The following is a 15,450-nucleotide window of genomic DNA, read 5'->3' as shown; positions in this document are numbered from 1 at the left end:
TTTGAAAGACGTGTAGATAGAATGTTCAAGGATATGGTTTTAGTCATGCACTTGGCAGTTCAGACTTGATGTTCTTAAGGATCTTTTCCAGTGTAGATGATTCTACTCTATACCTCAAAACAAGCAGGTTAAACTTTTCTTAAATGCAGAAGAGAAGATGCAAATGACATACTACATAACAAACTAGCCACTCTGATGTTATGAATTCAAGAGCTTGTACTCATTTCAAACTTCCCCGAGACAATTATACTTCACATTTACTTTAGGAAAAGCAAAGCTAACATTTTTGGACAGGAATTCTGAAAAAAACCTACCTGAAGAATAGTTGTATCAGTGAGAAGCTGTATCTCCAGCAACTCTGACAAGCTGCTGACAATGTCACAAACTTTGTTATACAACATCACTATAACTCTTTGCTTGTGGGTGGAACACTTGGCACGTTTTGCTTTTGAACTTAAAACACCACCTAGAAAATAAAACACATATTCATTAACAATTTCAGTGTTTCAAATACTGGAAAGATGATCTTCCTCACAAAATGCCCCCAAAACAACTGCATGATTACAGCTTTGCAAAAGCAGTTTAGAAAAACTACTCAGTAGCATCAGCTTAAAAGCTGGAATTTCACATGATAAATATTTTTCATAATTACTCTAAGTGCTGGACCTGTGATTTAAAAAAAGGATCTTGAAATTGAAGCCACGCACCTGTAGATATGTCTATGAAAACAAATGGCTAGAAGCTAAATAGCTTTCCTTGAAACAAATCATTATATACATGGCTATACATGGCTAGTCGTATTACATATTACTATGAAATCACGTATTTCAACACATAATAACTACACATAAAAGTTGAACTTCAAACTTCTAAATACTTTAGCTACATTGACATTATTACAGCAAACCAAGGTGCTACATGACTAAGTTCTTCAGATGACACATTTCATTGATTTTTACTCTGTTTCCTCATCCTCAAGCTAACAGTGCATTAATTCAGGATATTGTATGTGATAAGAAAGGACTATTACTATAAAAGCTGCATACAAAAATTCTTATTTCAGAAAGACATTTACATCATCATACAGTGGATGACTGACTTTTTATAGCTTTAAATATGGAAAGATTTCTTAGCATACTAACCACCATGAGGATCCACTCTATACACAGGATCATACTGAGGATAGAGAGTGTTCTGCAAATGAAATTTTGTGTACTGAATAACTCTTTCTATTACATCCTCAATATATACAGCTTTAGGCATATTTGGTGATGTCATAATATTGATAGCAGTAAGACAAGCATCAGCAGATTTTGTCACTCTTTCCATAATAAGATCTCGCCATAATCTCTCCTCATCTTCAGTGTCATTATTCTGCAACAGGCAAGAAAAACAGGAAAGTATGAACAAGAAATCAAATTTTTATTCTGACCAAGTTAAAGAAAATAACATTATATTAATATGCTTACATAATATTAATGTATAAAATATTGTATTTCCTTTATCATACTAAAATAATTTATTTTAAAAATCAAGTAATATTTGTTTTTCAAGCAACAAGTTTGTAATGTCTCTCTAAGCTACTGGTCTTCAAATTCCTGTATTCTGTATTCTTCTGTTAAAACACAAAGAAGGTTTCTGTGTCTCATTGGGAAGCACTATGAGGGAAGACTACTGCATGCTCTATTTAAGACCAATGTACATTAAGCAAAATCTAATTCCTTCATCTGGTGTCTTCTTCAATGGTACCAGTTGCTGCTTTGATCCATTTGATTTCTGCCACTAGAGGGAATTCTTATACAAAAAGACTGTTGCAAGTCCATGAAATCTGTAAGTACACAACTTTTTCTGCTTCATGGACTAACACACCTACTATCAACCTCTTATCAAATATGTCCTTTTAGATTACCTTAGGATACTGAGTCTCTCTATTACTATGTTTATATGAGGTACCAAAACAAACATAGATGAGGTTAAATATGATAATCCAGCACTACTTAAATACTGCAATAACATTATTACAGCAAAGCTAGGTAGAATTTATCATAGCTTCTCTGGTACAGACAGAGCCTCCAGAGAAAAAGGGTCTTTACTACCTATATGATACCACATCTCAACACTGTTGGCGTTCCTTGTGAAGATCAGAGGTCGGTGAAACTGTAACAGCTTTTTGCCTTTGGGGTAAGAGAACTTGAACCAATAGAACAGTGCATTATATACATGATATACATAATTAGAGAATCAACAAAAATTTGCAAATCAAGAGGTCGCTGAAAACTTCTCAGATACAATGGCTTTATGGAATTTGCTACATACACAAATGACACCTTAAGGGAAAAAAAAGTGTTTCCCCTAATTATCATGGAAATGAAATGAATATTAAAACATCCTCTGCCTGTGAAAAATACACTGACATGGAGGTAAGATATTTTCACTGCACTGGAAAAGTAGCAACCTTAAATCTTAGGAGAGACTTTCTTTGCTACAATTATTTGAATAATTTTTAATAGTTTTAAGAAAATCTAAAACTAGGGGTTTTTTTTGTTTTGTTTTGTTTTAAAGTTTCTTTTTTTTTTAATCCATGTTTGCCTCTGAATTGCAAGCACTGGACAATTTAATTAACTTCTAAATAATTTTGAATTTTACTTCAAAAAACTAAAATAAAAATGTCACTTTAAAATCATTAACATAAAGACTTCATCACAATGAAGTAGACCAGGTAAACCAGTACTTCCTTTTTATGTATTTTTTGTATTGCCCAACACATTCAGAACCATATACTGAAACTTTGAAACCCCTACAAACTATCTAGATGAAAGCATTTAGGTACCAATAATGTGTCTGGTTTTCATGTGCAAGTTCAAATTCTTCCTTTCTGATATAAACTACTACTCTCTTATTTCTACAGATGAGGAGATTTTTTCTTTAAAACTCAATTCTAATCTTGCTGCAATATTGCATTGAATAGAAAGTGTATAAATAAATACATTAAATATGAAATATGGAACATCAGCCTCATAAAACCTCAAAATCTTTGAGCAGTTTTTTACCTGGGAAAAAAACCCATCCTAAAATACTAAACTTCCTATTATTTTATTTATGTTGACATTGTCACTTTGTAGTGTAAGAATACTTAAATCTTAAACTTCCTCGCTAATGCTCAGGAGAAAGATAGACTCTATATGAAAACTCCAGTATCTCTTCCATTTTGTAAGGATGTTTTATGGACACATAACAAAGAAATGTCCAACAATGCAAATTACATCAGAATTACCATGAATATTTCAAGATGACTATAGTATCTATAATTAAACAAAAGAAAATACAGTTGCTCCCAATACAGTTAGTTGCCACTGCTACAGTAAAACATAGTAATGACAACTACAAAAATGTAAGTGACAACTATGAAAAATCACAATTAATTGAATTTTGCATCAAGTATCAAAATTTGGCATATTTTTATCACAGACATTATATCAGCCCTTTCACACACACAGAGTATTTGAATCTATCACTAAATGACTCAAATGAAGAAAACTATTCTGCACAATGGAGTGAAATTATGAAATTTCAAACTCACGTGGTTAAGCAAAGTAGAAAGCTTGGATCCATCTTGAATATTCTTTTCCAAAATATTCAGAACTTTTACTGTTTTATCCGTTGAGAGCTAAAACAAATAAGAAACACGTCAATCAACTGCAGGAATAGAAATTATTACAAATTGCTGAAAAGAACATTGAAGAATGAAGGACAGAGCTTGTACAATCTGAATTGTTTCAACTGTAAGGGATTGGCTTAAGGAAAATGCAGATACTGTCATGGAAACAGACAAAATATATTCTAGGACTGCAATTAAACTGCATTTTCAACTAACAAAATCCACAGAAACAAATTTTTAAATTGCGTGTCACTAATGTTGTGTAGTTATTTGCTTCTAGAAATAGAAATTTACCAAATCCACGTACGATCTAAATTCTAACTGACCATATAGACCTTTATTAGGAGAAAATCCATACTGCATGATCAAGCAGAAATTAACTCCCTGATACTTGAAAGATAATAAAAGGGAAACATATTCTTAATATCATTGTTAACTTCAAAGAAGTAGCATGTTGAAAAAAGTTAACTTACTAATCTTCCATACAAGTCTGATTAAATAATTTGTGGAATATGTTAACCTTGTAGAGAGCCAGTTTCTCACATCTGGATACTATTCACCATTGGAAGCAACAAAATATTGATTTTATATAGATATGTATGTATGCGTATGTATGTGTGAAAAACATGGAACAGAGTGAGAATGATCAGGAAAGAGAAATGATCACACCACCCACAAACTACAAAGGAAGGTAGGGAGATTGAAGGAAAATCCAGGAGGAATATTGAAAGTTTGGAATAGTCCGGAGTAATGATAATAATACAGTTTCACACACACTCCACAAACCTAAGTGGTCAAGAGCAGGAAAAGAGTTTAATATTAAACCGCCCAAAGCCAAGAGCTCCAGGAAGATAAAAGGAAATTTTATCTTTAATTTATTTAATTTAAAATTTATCAAGTTTGCACCAACAAAAGTTCCTCTAGCTGACTGAGGAAGAGCAGGACACAGAGGAGGACCTTTCAGCAAAAATGTCTCAGCTTCAGAAAGAGTAAGAGATAGATGTTGCAACTACCTAAACACTTCAGCTAAGTGAGCAGAAGCTCAGCTGTTCTGGTCCATGTGCCTTTGAAGAGGGTGGAATGTCATTACAGAAAACGTAAGTTTTTTTTATATTAATGAATATTTTATGTTCCAAAAAAGTTAGATTATGAAGAGGTACCTTGTCCATAATGCCCATTGCCTTGATTTTTGCAGATTCACTACCCAACTCACTAAGTTGATGTTTGCCCAGTAGCAATTCCTGTGGAATCTCATCATCATCACCTTAAAAAAAAGAAAAAGTAAAAAATTAACAGTCTTATTTCTCATAAAACTTCTAGGAAATCAGTATTTTTTATTCCAATAAGAAAATGCTAACGGAAAAAGAGAGCTGATTGTCCAAACAGCCAACAACTAATGGCTCCAAATAATTAGAATCTAACAAAGACTGATAATTACAACTTTTGCTTGTATTGAAACAATGAATATGTGTTAAGTATGACTTAACCATACCAATGGTTCTGAAACCCCATTTAAGAGCCTAACATGAGGCATGCTCTTCTGAAAGTCACAAACTAAAAATGTTTAAAATATCAAACCCCATTTATTGCAGTACTTCTGCCATAATTTTCAATTCAGTAGAACAAATCTCTAACTGTAGCTCTGAAGTTCAAATCTGAGCAAGAGCAATAAATGGAAAACACATATGAAATTAAGCACCTTGAGATAATCTGAGTCTTAACTGTATTTAACCTTAGACAAAAATCATGTTACCAGACACAGAAAGATTCAATGACTTCACTTCTAAGGTTGCATACACTATGGCTTTAAAAACTATAGAAACTTGTTTAATATGTCTTTTCCCTTGTTTTAATCCTGTGACAAAGATGTTAGGAAAAAAAATTAATCAATATTCCATTATCCATTTCAAAAGAAAGTCACCTTTGGCAACATGAACTACTTCCTTAGACACTTAGCTAAGGAGGCTGTTTTTCCACTGAAATAGGTAAATGACTCAATGTCTTAGCCATAAATTCACAAGGACTCTGCTGTCTTAATTGAAGAATTGTATCTGCCAGTAGCAGATTTGTAATTATGTGCCTCAGACATTGCTAGGAAGAGAACCATCTTGTTTACATATTTGACAGAAGGTAACACCCTAATGACATCCCAAAGAAGTATTCTTTCCACTCCAAGGGAACTGGGAAGAATACTCATTATGGTTATGCCCCTTCTGGATTCTGCAGAGAGGAGGAAGAATGATCTTCAGGCAGCAGCAAGTGAAATTGTAAAGGTAAAGGCCACCACTCAAGGTGCAAGCCATATAAATCCAGAAGGCCCCAGTAAGTTTTGACATGAAATTAAGTCACCATGAAGGAAGTTCAAAAATACCAATACAGTTTTTTTCTCGGGTTTCTAATTGTGGTAAGCATTTTGAAATTTTCTGATGTATTACCAAAAGCTGTAAAATCCATGTCTTCCAGATTTTCCAAAATATTCTCTATTGAAGCAGTAAATCTTTTGAAGGTTGAAGAATCCATCATTTCTGGTGGAAAAAAAAAGGAAATTAATAAACAATTATCTTAAATATAAAGCAGAAAATACAAACTGTAGAAAATAAATCTTCTAAATTTACCTTCAGGTGTTAGTTTAGGTTCATAAGCTTTCCTCTTCTTCTGTTTTTCTTTCTTCTTCATTTTTCTAGCCACTAATTAAGAGAATAAGGAGTAAAACAAACACTTTCTTAAAACTTCAAGAAAGGATTATTTACATTTCTTACACTTTATTTACATTTCTTACACTTGTATTCAATATTGCATGCAATGATGTCCACTTTAAAATATTAAACATATTCATTAAAAAAACACTAGTATTATGGAATAAAATTAAATTCTTATAGTGATCAGTTACCCTCGCTGAGGCTAGGAGGAGGAGAATAATCATCCATATCAGAGTCATCGGGACTGCGATTACGGTAACGGCCACTACCAGAAATCCTCCTTCCTTCATGGTAATGACCACTTCTCCTATGGTCACCAGAACTTCTCCTGTCATGCTCTTCATACTCCCAAGCTTCATCTCTATCCTTTTTGTGTCTCTTACGAGAAGCTAGAAATAAATGCATTTTCATTTTAAATACAAAACTTACACTTTTAATAGTTCAAAATCAAACATTTCAAAATATTTGAAAGATGTGCAGATGTAAGATTTAGGGACATGGTCTTGTAAGTGGACTTTACATAAGTTATAGATTGGATTTGATGGTCAAAAAGGTCCTAAATGATTCTATGATTTGCAAGTCCAACATTCTTGTATAGCTATTCTCCAAATCAAATGGACATTTAGGTTATCAAATACAATTCTGTTGCGGATTACTTATTTTAATGTTTTCTTTTGAATTATAAAAAAACTGTGCTTAAAACTGGCAAAGATACCAGAAAACATTTAAAAATATGGATTTACAGGACATTTGTCTTTTTAAAAGCAGATTAAACAAAGCTGAACAAATTTAAAAAGTTTCATCCTTCTATAAGAGAATACGGAGATAATTTCCTCAGTTATCTAAATTGTGACTGTTACTGGTTATCCATATTCCTATTCAGTGATTGCCCTATCCGTCTAACACACCAATGAGTTCCAATGAGACTTGATAATCTATTTTCTAAAAGATATTCTGTTTTGTCAAGACAACTAAAATTTTGCACTGGTATATACTGCAGGAAATTTGTGTAAAGGAGAAAGCTGGAGTCAAAATTCTGTGCCAAACAGCAAGCCTCTACCACAGATAATTATTCTAATTAATTTTCATGCAGGACCATAAAGTTCAGCAGAAGAGAACGTTGAAGAAGTTGGAGCAAATATTGCATAGAGATGTGGTGGAAATAAAATGGTGGAGCAGAATGACAGTTCTCTGTTACTTTCAAAGAAATTCTTGCATGTTTTGAAGTTGACAGAGTGGTCAGTTTTAAAGAAAAGGAAATAGATGAGTGGGTAGCTTTCTCCATGTAATCAGCCAACCTTCCATTTTTTAACATGATCAGCTAATTGAGCTACCAAAGAGATGTCTTACACAGACTGTATTGCAAAGCTCAAAATACTTCCAAAATATCACATTCCAGACTGGCAGTGTTTATTGCCAGTTTATTGCTTCTGGACCTGCATATAACAGTCCTGATATTGTGTGTCTCTACCAAAGTCTCCTTGGCATGACTGTATATAAGGTTGTTTCTGAGCAGAATGGCTCAAAGCATTTAGACAGAACTGGAACTGAACTGAAAAGTTCTTACCACAAGCCATTTATTAAGAAATGCAACATACCAGGCTATAGTCAACAGTCAGCCTAGGATCAGAACTAATAAACATAAACCCCTGAGGGAACACTTCTGTTTTGCAATGAACCCTAGAGGTTTCAAATTCCAAAAATGTAATAGAGGTGGTTCAAGTCTTTAATATAATAACTCAGTTCAGGTTTCAAGATTTACTGCATCTGGATCAGACTTCTTTGCGGAAAAGTACAGTCATGCTCAGGATGGCAGAGGTACTAGCACTGCCTAAAATGGTTGAGAGAGTTCACTGTGACTGAAGCAGTGGTGAGCCATTTGGGACCCCTCAGCAGGCAGGAATTTTGCTGAATGGTCACACTCAAAGAGCTGCCATCAATGGCTTGACGGCCACATGGAGACCAATGACAAATGGTGTCCCACAGGGGTGGGTGCTGGGCCCAGCACTGTATCATCTCGGAGATACTGACAGTGAGATTGAGGGCACCCTCTGCAAGCTGCAGACAACACAGAGCTGGTGCACTGGAGGGAACGGATACTATCCAGAGGGAGGGATTGTGACAGGCTCTAGAGGTTAGCTTGTGTGAACTCTTTCATGAGGACATGGAGTCCTAGGACAAGGGGTAGTGAGTTGAAACTGCAAAAGAACAGGTTTAGATCAGAGATCAGAAAGAAAATCTTTGTGTGAGGGTGGTGAGGCAGTGAGCAGGTTGCCCAGTGAAGCTATGGATGCAACATGCCTGGAAATGTTCAAGACCAGGCTGGACAGGGCCTTGAGCAACCTGGGCTAGTGGGGCATTCCCACCCATGTCAGGAAAGTTGGGAATAGGTTATCTTTAAGGTTGCTTCCTAAACCTAACTCACACCATTCTATACCTGGAGTGAATGCACTGGAGAAGAAACTAAGAGTTCTATGGGGAAAGCTTTTACACATCTTAATTGATTCCTTTACCCTCTGAGACAGTGTTTTGTAGAGGCAGATGGCCCTTTCTGCAGTTTACAAATCATCTGTAACACTAAGCTCTGTAGGATGAATTCTGACCCCAGTTACATCTCCACAAGGAAAGTAACTTTCAATGTTGCTTTCTGGCAGAATTTTAGATTGACCAGTTTATCAATGCTGCATGACAAAACACAAAGGGTTACAGTTCTGTGAGCTCTGCAAGACAAATAATGTGAATACTGGAACACCTATTCACAATCACTGCTCCACAATATTTATTTTGAAGTCAATAAAATTGATTTAAAAAGTAAGCATTAATAACATTTCAAGAGTAAGGATTGATTTTATACATAAAGAAATACTATGTGGAATATAAACACGCAATTTCCTTCCAAATTTTGCCAAACATGTATGCAATATCACATTTAGTAATTACTGTAAGATAATGACTTCATCAATCTTTAATTTCTCCTTATTCAGTTTAATGGCATGTCCTTTCTTAATGAAATATTCAAAGAAACTTCTCCTTTTCTATACTAGTCACTATTTCATATATTTTTAAGTTCAGTTTAAGGCAAACAGAGTAATTAAGAAACATGTATTTGTAAGAATACAAATCTATTCAGCGTACTTGCCATAGATCCTTCACATATAATAGATCTTTCTTGCCATAGATATTTCATGTCTTGTTTTAAATTTAATTCAGTTCTACAGTATTCTTTAAGAAATACTGTAATTTATTTTTAAACCACATGTACTCACTGAATTGATTAGAATGATGGCCAGATCTCTTGAGTGGTTATACTGAAACTAGAATTCCTCAAGGCATATCATTATTGTGGAAGTTTTCCTTAACTTGTTCTACTATTTGAGAACTTCAACAGCCACTATGGCTAACATATAGATTAAAGTATTTGAAAGTGTTTACAATTCTCTCCATTCCCAACCAACTTAAATAACTTTGCCTAGTAATTTTTTGGTTTAATTCACTATTCTAAATTATTAACATCATATAAGGGTGATACTATATGGTAAACAGAGAATACAGAATTCCTGAATGAAGCAAGTCGTCATTAATCCTTTGCCAAAATTTAGACTGATTACAATTGACCATAAGACATCACATTCATGCACAGAGAAGCATTATTCATTTATAATTAAAAGGGAAAACAAACAAACAGAAGGACATTCTTTTCAGCTTTTTTGATAAAGATCAAAGGTAACAGTGTTATAATTTTCATGTGTAAAACCACAGTGTTTATGTTGGATGAAAACTTGAAACATACTAAGAAGCAGAGCAAACAAATCTTTCTCTTTTGGACCTTAAGAAATACTAAACCCCAAAACACTATATATTGTGAAAGTTCATTAAGATGTTTCTACAAACAAAGGTGCAAAACTTGTGAGAAATATCATTATAGGCAAGATTGTTTCTAAGGCTAACAGGTTTCTTCTGTAGCTCTGCATGGATACGTAATTCAGACTAACTAATTCACTTTGTTCTAACAAAGTGCTGGTTAACTGTGCAACCACAAAAACGAACCAATCGTACTTCTATCAACAAGCAGGAAATGCCTTCTTAACTTAGAGGCAAATAAAAATTTTCTTTTTTCCTTAGGAACTTTATTCAATTGCACAGCAAAACTCTAAGAGAAGCTTCTCTCTTCCTCTGAAAACAGTTAATTCAAGAATAGCAGAAGCAGCAAATGGTACTTTGAGAATTCATCAAGAATAACTTCCATTTTTCAAGGAATATGACAAGAGAAATATTTTAGGAAACATCTGTGCAGTAAGATTCTCAATTTACTATGTTACAAAAATTCAAGAGGGGATCTTCCACTTTTCTTATCAATAAAACTAAGAAGAAGCCAAGAATTTATTTAGTGAAATTTCTCTCTGCGCACACTTGTATGTAAATTCGGTGCTTCTTTAGAGGATATTTTCCTTATTCTGAACAGTTAGAAATGTTTTATGGTACAACTGAAAGCAAAAAAAAAATATCTAGGGAGCAGTTTCCAGTAAAGTAATCAGGAAAATAAATTTAACAACCCACTGCTTTTTGTCTTGGATGAAAAATTGCAATCAAGTATTTTTTCTTTTAAAAGAGAAACAAGGGTTCTTGGCCAGGCGGTTATCAGGACAGCAAACTTGGGACTGTATGTTTTAAGGTAGCCAACTTAAAAAAGACGTTTATCTTTTTATAAAAACAAAATATTAGCTTTTTTCACCTTAAGGAACAGAATTATGTACTACTTACATTCAAAAGCTTCTTCACTGTCATTATCTTCATCAGAACTGATTTCAGCATATTTTGGTTTCTCATTAACTGTGCTACGTTTGCGCTTGTTCATTTTCACACGTTCACAAAGTGGCATGGTGGATTCAATCTCTGCCAAGAGCTCAGGAGGCAACTCCTTTAACACTGACTGATCTATGCTACCTATTAGTGGAGAGTAAGAAAAGCAAATGTGAACCTGAAGACAAAAAAGAGGGACCAATACTACAATCCTGTCTCAGGAACCACTCACAGGATAACCACTAGCAATCAGTTAGATCACAGTTATATAGACCTAAATGTATTTTACAGCCTTTTTTAAAAGTCCAGACTACAATTAGAAATAATAACACAATAAACTGCACACACATTTCCTTCAATAAAATATTTTCAGTCATAAAAATGAATTTCCTTTGAATCACCTTTTCAGTTACCTTTGTAGGATGATATCCTTGCTCTAGTCCACAAAGTTTAGTTTTATTTCAGTTCATCCTCTGAATTTATCAGGTTTTCTAACAGTTGTAAGTAAATTATGGATTCTTAGTCCCTCATTAACATTTCTGTTTACTATCATTCATAGTAATTAGTGTACCCAAGACAGTACTATTCCCTTTTCCAGTAAGAACAGACAACCTGTGGCAAAACTTGCGGGGTCATATGCCTAAATACAGGCCAAATCATTGAGAACTCAGCTTTCGCTTCAGATTTTTTCTTACCTCCTGCTGGTAGTTTGACGATGCAATGAAAATTGTTGCTTGATTTTTCGCAAAACAAAACTGAAACATTTTTTTTGAATACAGACAAACAGCTAGCTGAACCACAAATCAGGATTCTTTTCCACAGTGATAAATAGGTAGACAATATCACCCTATTCTTATGATTTTGAAACCAAGATTAAGCCCATGTGCAGCAGTGGAAGAAACATTTTTGCCTTAAGTGCCTCTCTCTCCTTCTCGATGCATACTATATTATTTAGAGAGGAAATCACCTCCAAATTGTTATGCACACACATTCAGCCAAAAAACCCTATCTCCTGGATGATAATACATACTACATCACTACACTAACTTTATAAAACTTATGTCCATTTTTGTGTTACTATCCTAACTTTTATTGCAAGATGGATTTTTTCTTTCTCTTTTTAAACATCTTTAATTGGAATTAGAAGAGTATTACCATGAGATTCCACCATCAAAATATACTCTTCAAGTCATTCAAAAAACAATTTAACTTCAAATATTGGGGTTTTTGAAACAACATAGTGAAACATAAACAAAGTAAAGTAATAGTTAAAGTTGTCCCTGCTTCCTTCACATTGTGCTCACTGTTACTTATTTGTGTTAGGTTGCCATCCTTATACAATCAAATTTCTCATGTACCAAAGCTAGTTAAATTATCAATATTGCTTTTGAAAATAATGAAAAACATTTAATGGTGTGGTTGGCCATGTTTCTCAGTTAATGATTAATTTTGTGGGCTATGCACTTGACTTCAGATGGGTGGAAGTACAGCAGCATGGGCAGACCATCTCCTCTCTGTGTACCAGCAGCTGCCTGGATGACAGCCAGGTCCAGGCTGAATGCTGCACAGCTGTGCATCTGAGCACTGTGTCCCCATACTTTGTATGCCTACACAGCACATCAGGAGCTTACACCCAGCCCCAGAATGCAGAAAAATTTATATATACAAGTTTTAAGACAATTTCCACAGATTAAATTCATAGAGGGCTCTAAATCCAGGTTCTCTAGTATGTATTTTCAAGTTTTTGACCATTGCTAATTTCATTAAAATCAGCAGGACTATACATGTAGCATGAAGTGAAAAAAAATTGACTACTTTAAATATTTGTAAAACTAATTTTATCTTTATCTCAAAATTTTCAAGTTTCTATTTCTCCGGTGCTAAATTCAACTACTGCTTGATTTGCACTCTCTCCTGTTACAGATATTTCAGATTACTGTATAAGCTTACCCATTTTTCTTTTATTAGGAAATAGGTAAAGCTTCATTTATTCAAGCAGAGAGCGCCAGAAAAGAGAAGAGATAGAATTATTATAAAGCTCTCTATAAGCTATCATTGAAGTTTCTCTTTCTGTCACAATGTTCCTCGAAGTAAGTGCGCCACATACCCAGTTTCCTTAGCTGCTGAGGATTGTAAACAACCAAATCTATGGAGTTTTACTTATGCCATACAGAGGAGTTAAGCATGACTGTACATGTATGTACAATTCTAATATATACAGAGAAGGACTTATCAACCTTTCTGAAGAAAATCAAGGATTTTCTGTACTTTTTGGTCAAGTCTGGAGCTTGTTAAGATTTATTTTACTCTATTAATTATGCTGTCTTTAGTCAGGGCAGCTAAAAAGTCATTAGAAATATCTTACTAAAATCCTTCTTTAATATCTTCGATTTTATAATGTAGGCAGTGGTTTTTTTTCTGTTCAGAGTGGTAAAGAAATACTTACAAGAATTCAGCTCACCTAAGATTCCAGTCACATAGCAATAAGAATTAGGTTATAAAACACATGCTAATGCCTTTTCAGTTTATGGGAAATTTTATAAAACAATTAATAGGATATGTAAAAAAACCTTTTTAAAATCGAAAAATCCATGTACAATCACTTTCAACTTTCAAAATTTTTTGCTAAGTTTGCTAAGACCTAGTAGCTACTTCCATGTCTTCATTCACTTACATTTGGCTCTAGCATGCATGGCTTTTTAAATACTAAAAAAGACTTGACTAAAAAGTTACTTGATAATCTAATAGAATGCCCAAATATCTTGCTGAAGGACTGTCAGCACCAATGGAAAAACTTCATTTTCTGCAATGTGTGTGATCAGTGTACACCATGTCTCAAATGACACTATAGGCATATGTATTCTTCAGATGTCATTTACACATAATTTCAAAACTTCTGCAACGGTTAAAGGAAACAACCGGGAAAAAACCCAAACAAACAAAACCAACCAACCAAACATCCAAAAGAAAAAAAAACCCCAAAACACGAACAAACAAATGAACAAACAAACAAAAACCAGAAGAAAAGTACCATCATAACAAAATATGTTTCTTATTGCCAGGAAGAGCATTCTAACCAACTCCACACTGGTGAGACCAAAGGGAAGACACAGAAGAATAATTCATTTCACAGAACTGCATACATGAACAGTCACTTCTACAGTGCTTCTCCAAACATATGCAATGCTCTCCACAACTTACATGCAAGTTACTTCCCAGAGAAGAATAAATTCTTGGTTTTGCTTGATTGCTAGCATCAAAAAGTTTGTAAGGAAAGATGTTAATGAATCTTCATCTACTACTCAATGCCCACTAACCCTCAAGATAACTTGTTTTCTCACCAAGCATTTCTTTACAAAATATAACACAGTTAAAGATCAATCAGAGAACCTCACTGAGAAACTAATTAATCTGTAAGACTGATCTTATATCTTATTATAGTCTGGGAAGCTTTTCAGAGGGTTTTACTGTGCATAGTAGAAAAATTTCTATAAATATCTAGAGGATATTTATATATTCTATTACTATATATTATATATATATATGTATATGCATACGTATATGTACATATATGTGTGTATATATGTATATATATAGTAATATATATATATATACATATATCCCATTACTATATATCCTAATACTATTTATATAAGATTTCTTTCTCCACATATGGCTTAAAAAACTAATGGAAAAGAACAGATCTGATTCACAGCTCAGTATTGTGTTTTGCAGCTTCAACTTTGTAAAACAGCTTTAGCTAACGTTTATGCATATGCTATCTTTAGGAGGATCCAGTATCAATTTGTCTTGACTTTGCAAGTCAATTAGATCTTCCTGATTTTGGCAGATCATCCTTCAAGAGAGATTAAACAGTAAAAAAAGTAACATCCTTATGGACTTTCGCTGGGTCCATTCAATATGGACAACACAATTATTTTTTGAGTTAACAATCTCATATTAGTGCTCATATTACTTTCACCTGGCTTGATGTAACAACTTTCAAACAAGCACCCATGGAAAAGAGGATGATTCTTACTGATGGTTAGGTGAGCTTTCCAGGATCAGAGAGGCTGTTTGTCATGAAATCAAAATCAACATGAATAAACTCTTATTATCTCTTGAATTATTTATCTTTGCTTTCCAAACTATGGAACATAACTGCATGGTTTAGATCAGATCTTGGTACAATTTCTTGTGAACTATGAGACACCAAGATTAAAATACACTTAGAAATCTAAACTCTGAATTGCTATTTTCGTACCTATGAGACAGTTAATACAGTGTAAGTAT

The 15,450-nt window shown here is 33.8% G+C and overlaps 1 protein-coding gene across 5 annotated transcripts in view; it reads right to left on the bottom strand.

The window, feature by feature from the left end:
• Window positions 1-15,450, bottom strand: part of NIPBL (NIPBL cohesin loading factor) — a 154,848-nt gene that overhangs the window by 30,398 nt on the left and 109,000 nt on the right. For all 5 annotated transcript variants that reach the window (XM_063180235.1, XM_063180234.1, XM_063180238.1 and 2 more), the window contains 8 exons: window positions 11,119-11,301; window positions 6,549-6,746; window positions 6,274-6,345; window positions 6,094-6,183; window positions 4,819-4,922; window positions 3,581-3,667; window positions 1,143-1,374; window positions 315-466 (listed from right to left, as the gene is read on the bottom strand). In XM_063180235.1, the coding sequence (XP_063036305.1) occupies window positions 315-466; window positions 1,143-1,374; window positions 3,581-3,667; window positions 4,819-4,922; window positions 6,094-6,183; window positions 6,274-6,345; window positions 6,549-6,746; window positions 11,119-11,301 (1,118 nt within the window). The remainder of the gene's footprint in view (window positions 1-314; window positions 467-1,142; window positions 1,375-3,580; window positions 3,668-4,818; window positions 4,923-6,093; window positions 6,184-6,273; window positions 6,346-6,548; window positions 6,747-11,118; window positions 11,302-15,450) is intronic.

The sequence above is a fragment of the Melospiza melodia genome, chromosome Z (assembly GCF_035770615.1).
Source record: "Melospiza melodia melodia isolate bMelMel2 chromosome Z, bMelMel2.pri, whole genome shotgun sequence".
NCBI lineage: Eukaryota > Metazoa > Chordata > Aves > Passeriformes > Passerellidae > Melospiza > Melospiza melodia.
The sequence above is the reverse complement of the archived record's forward strand: the minus strand, read 5'-3'. Positions and strand labels throughout refer to the sequence as shown.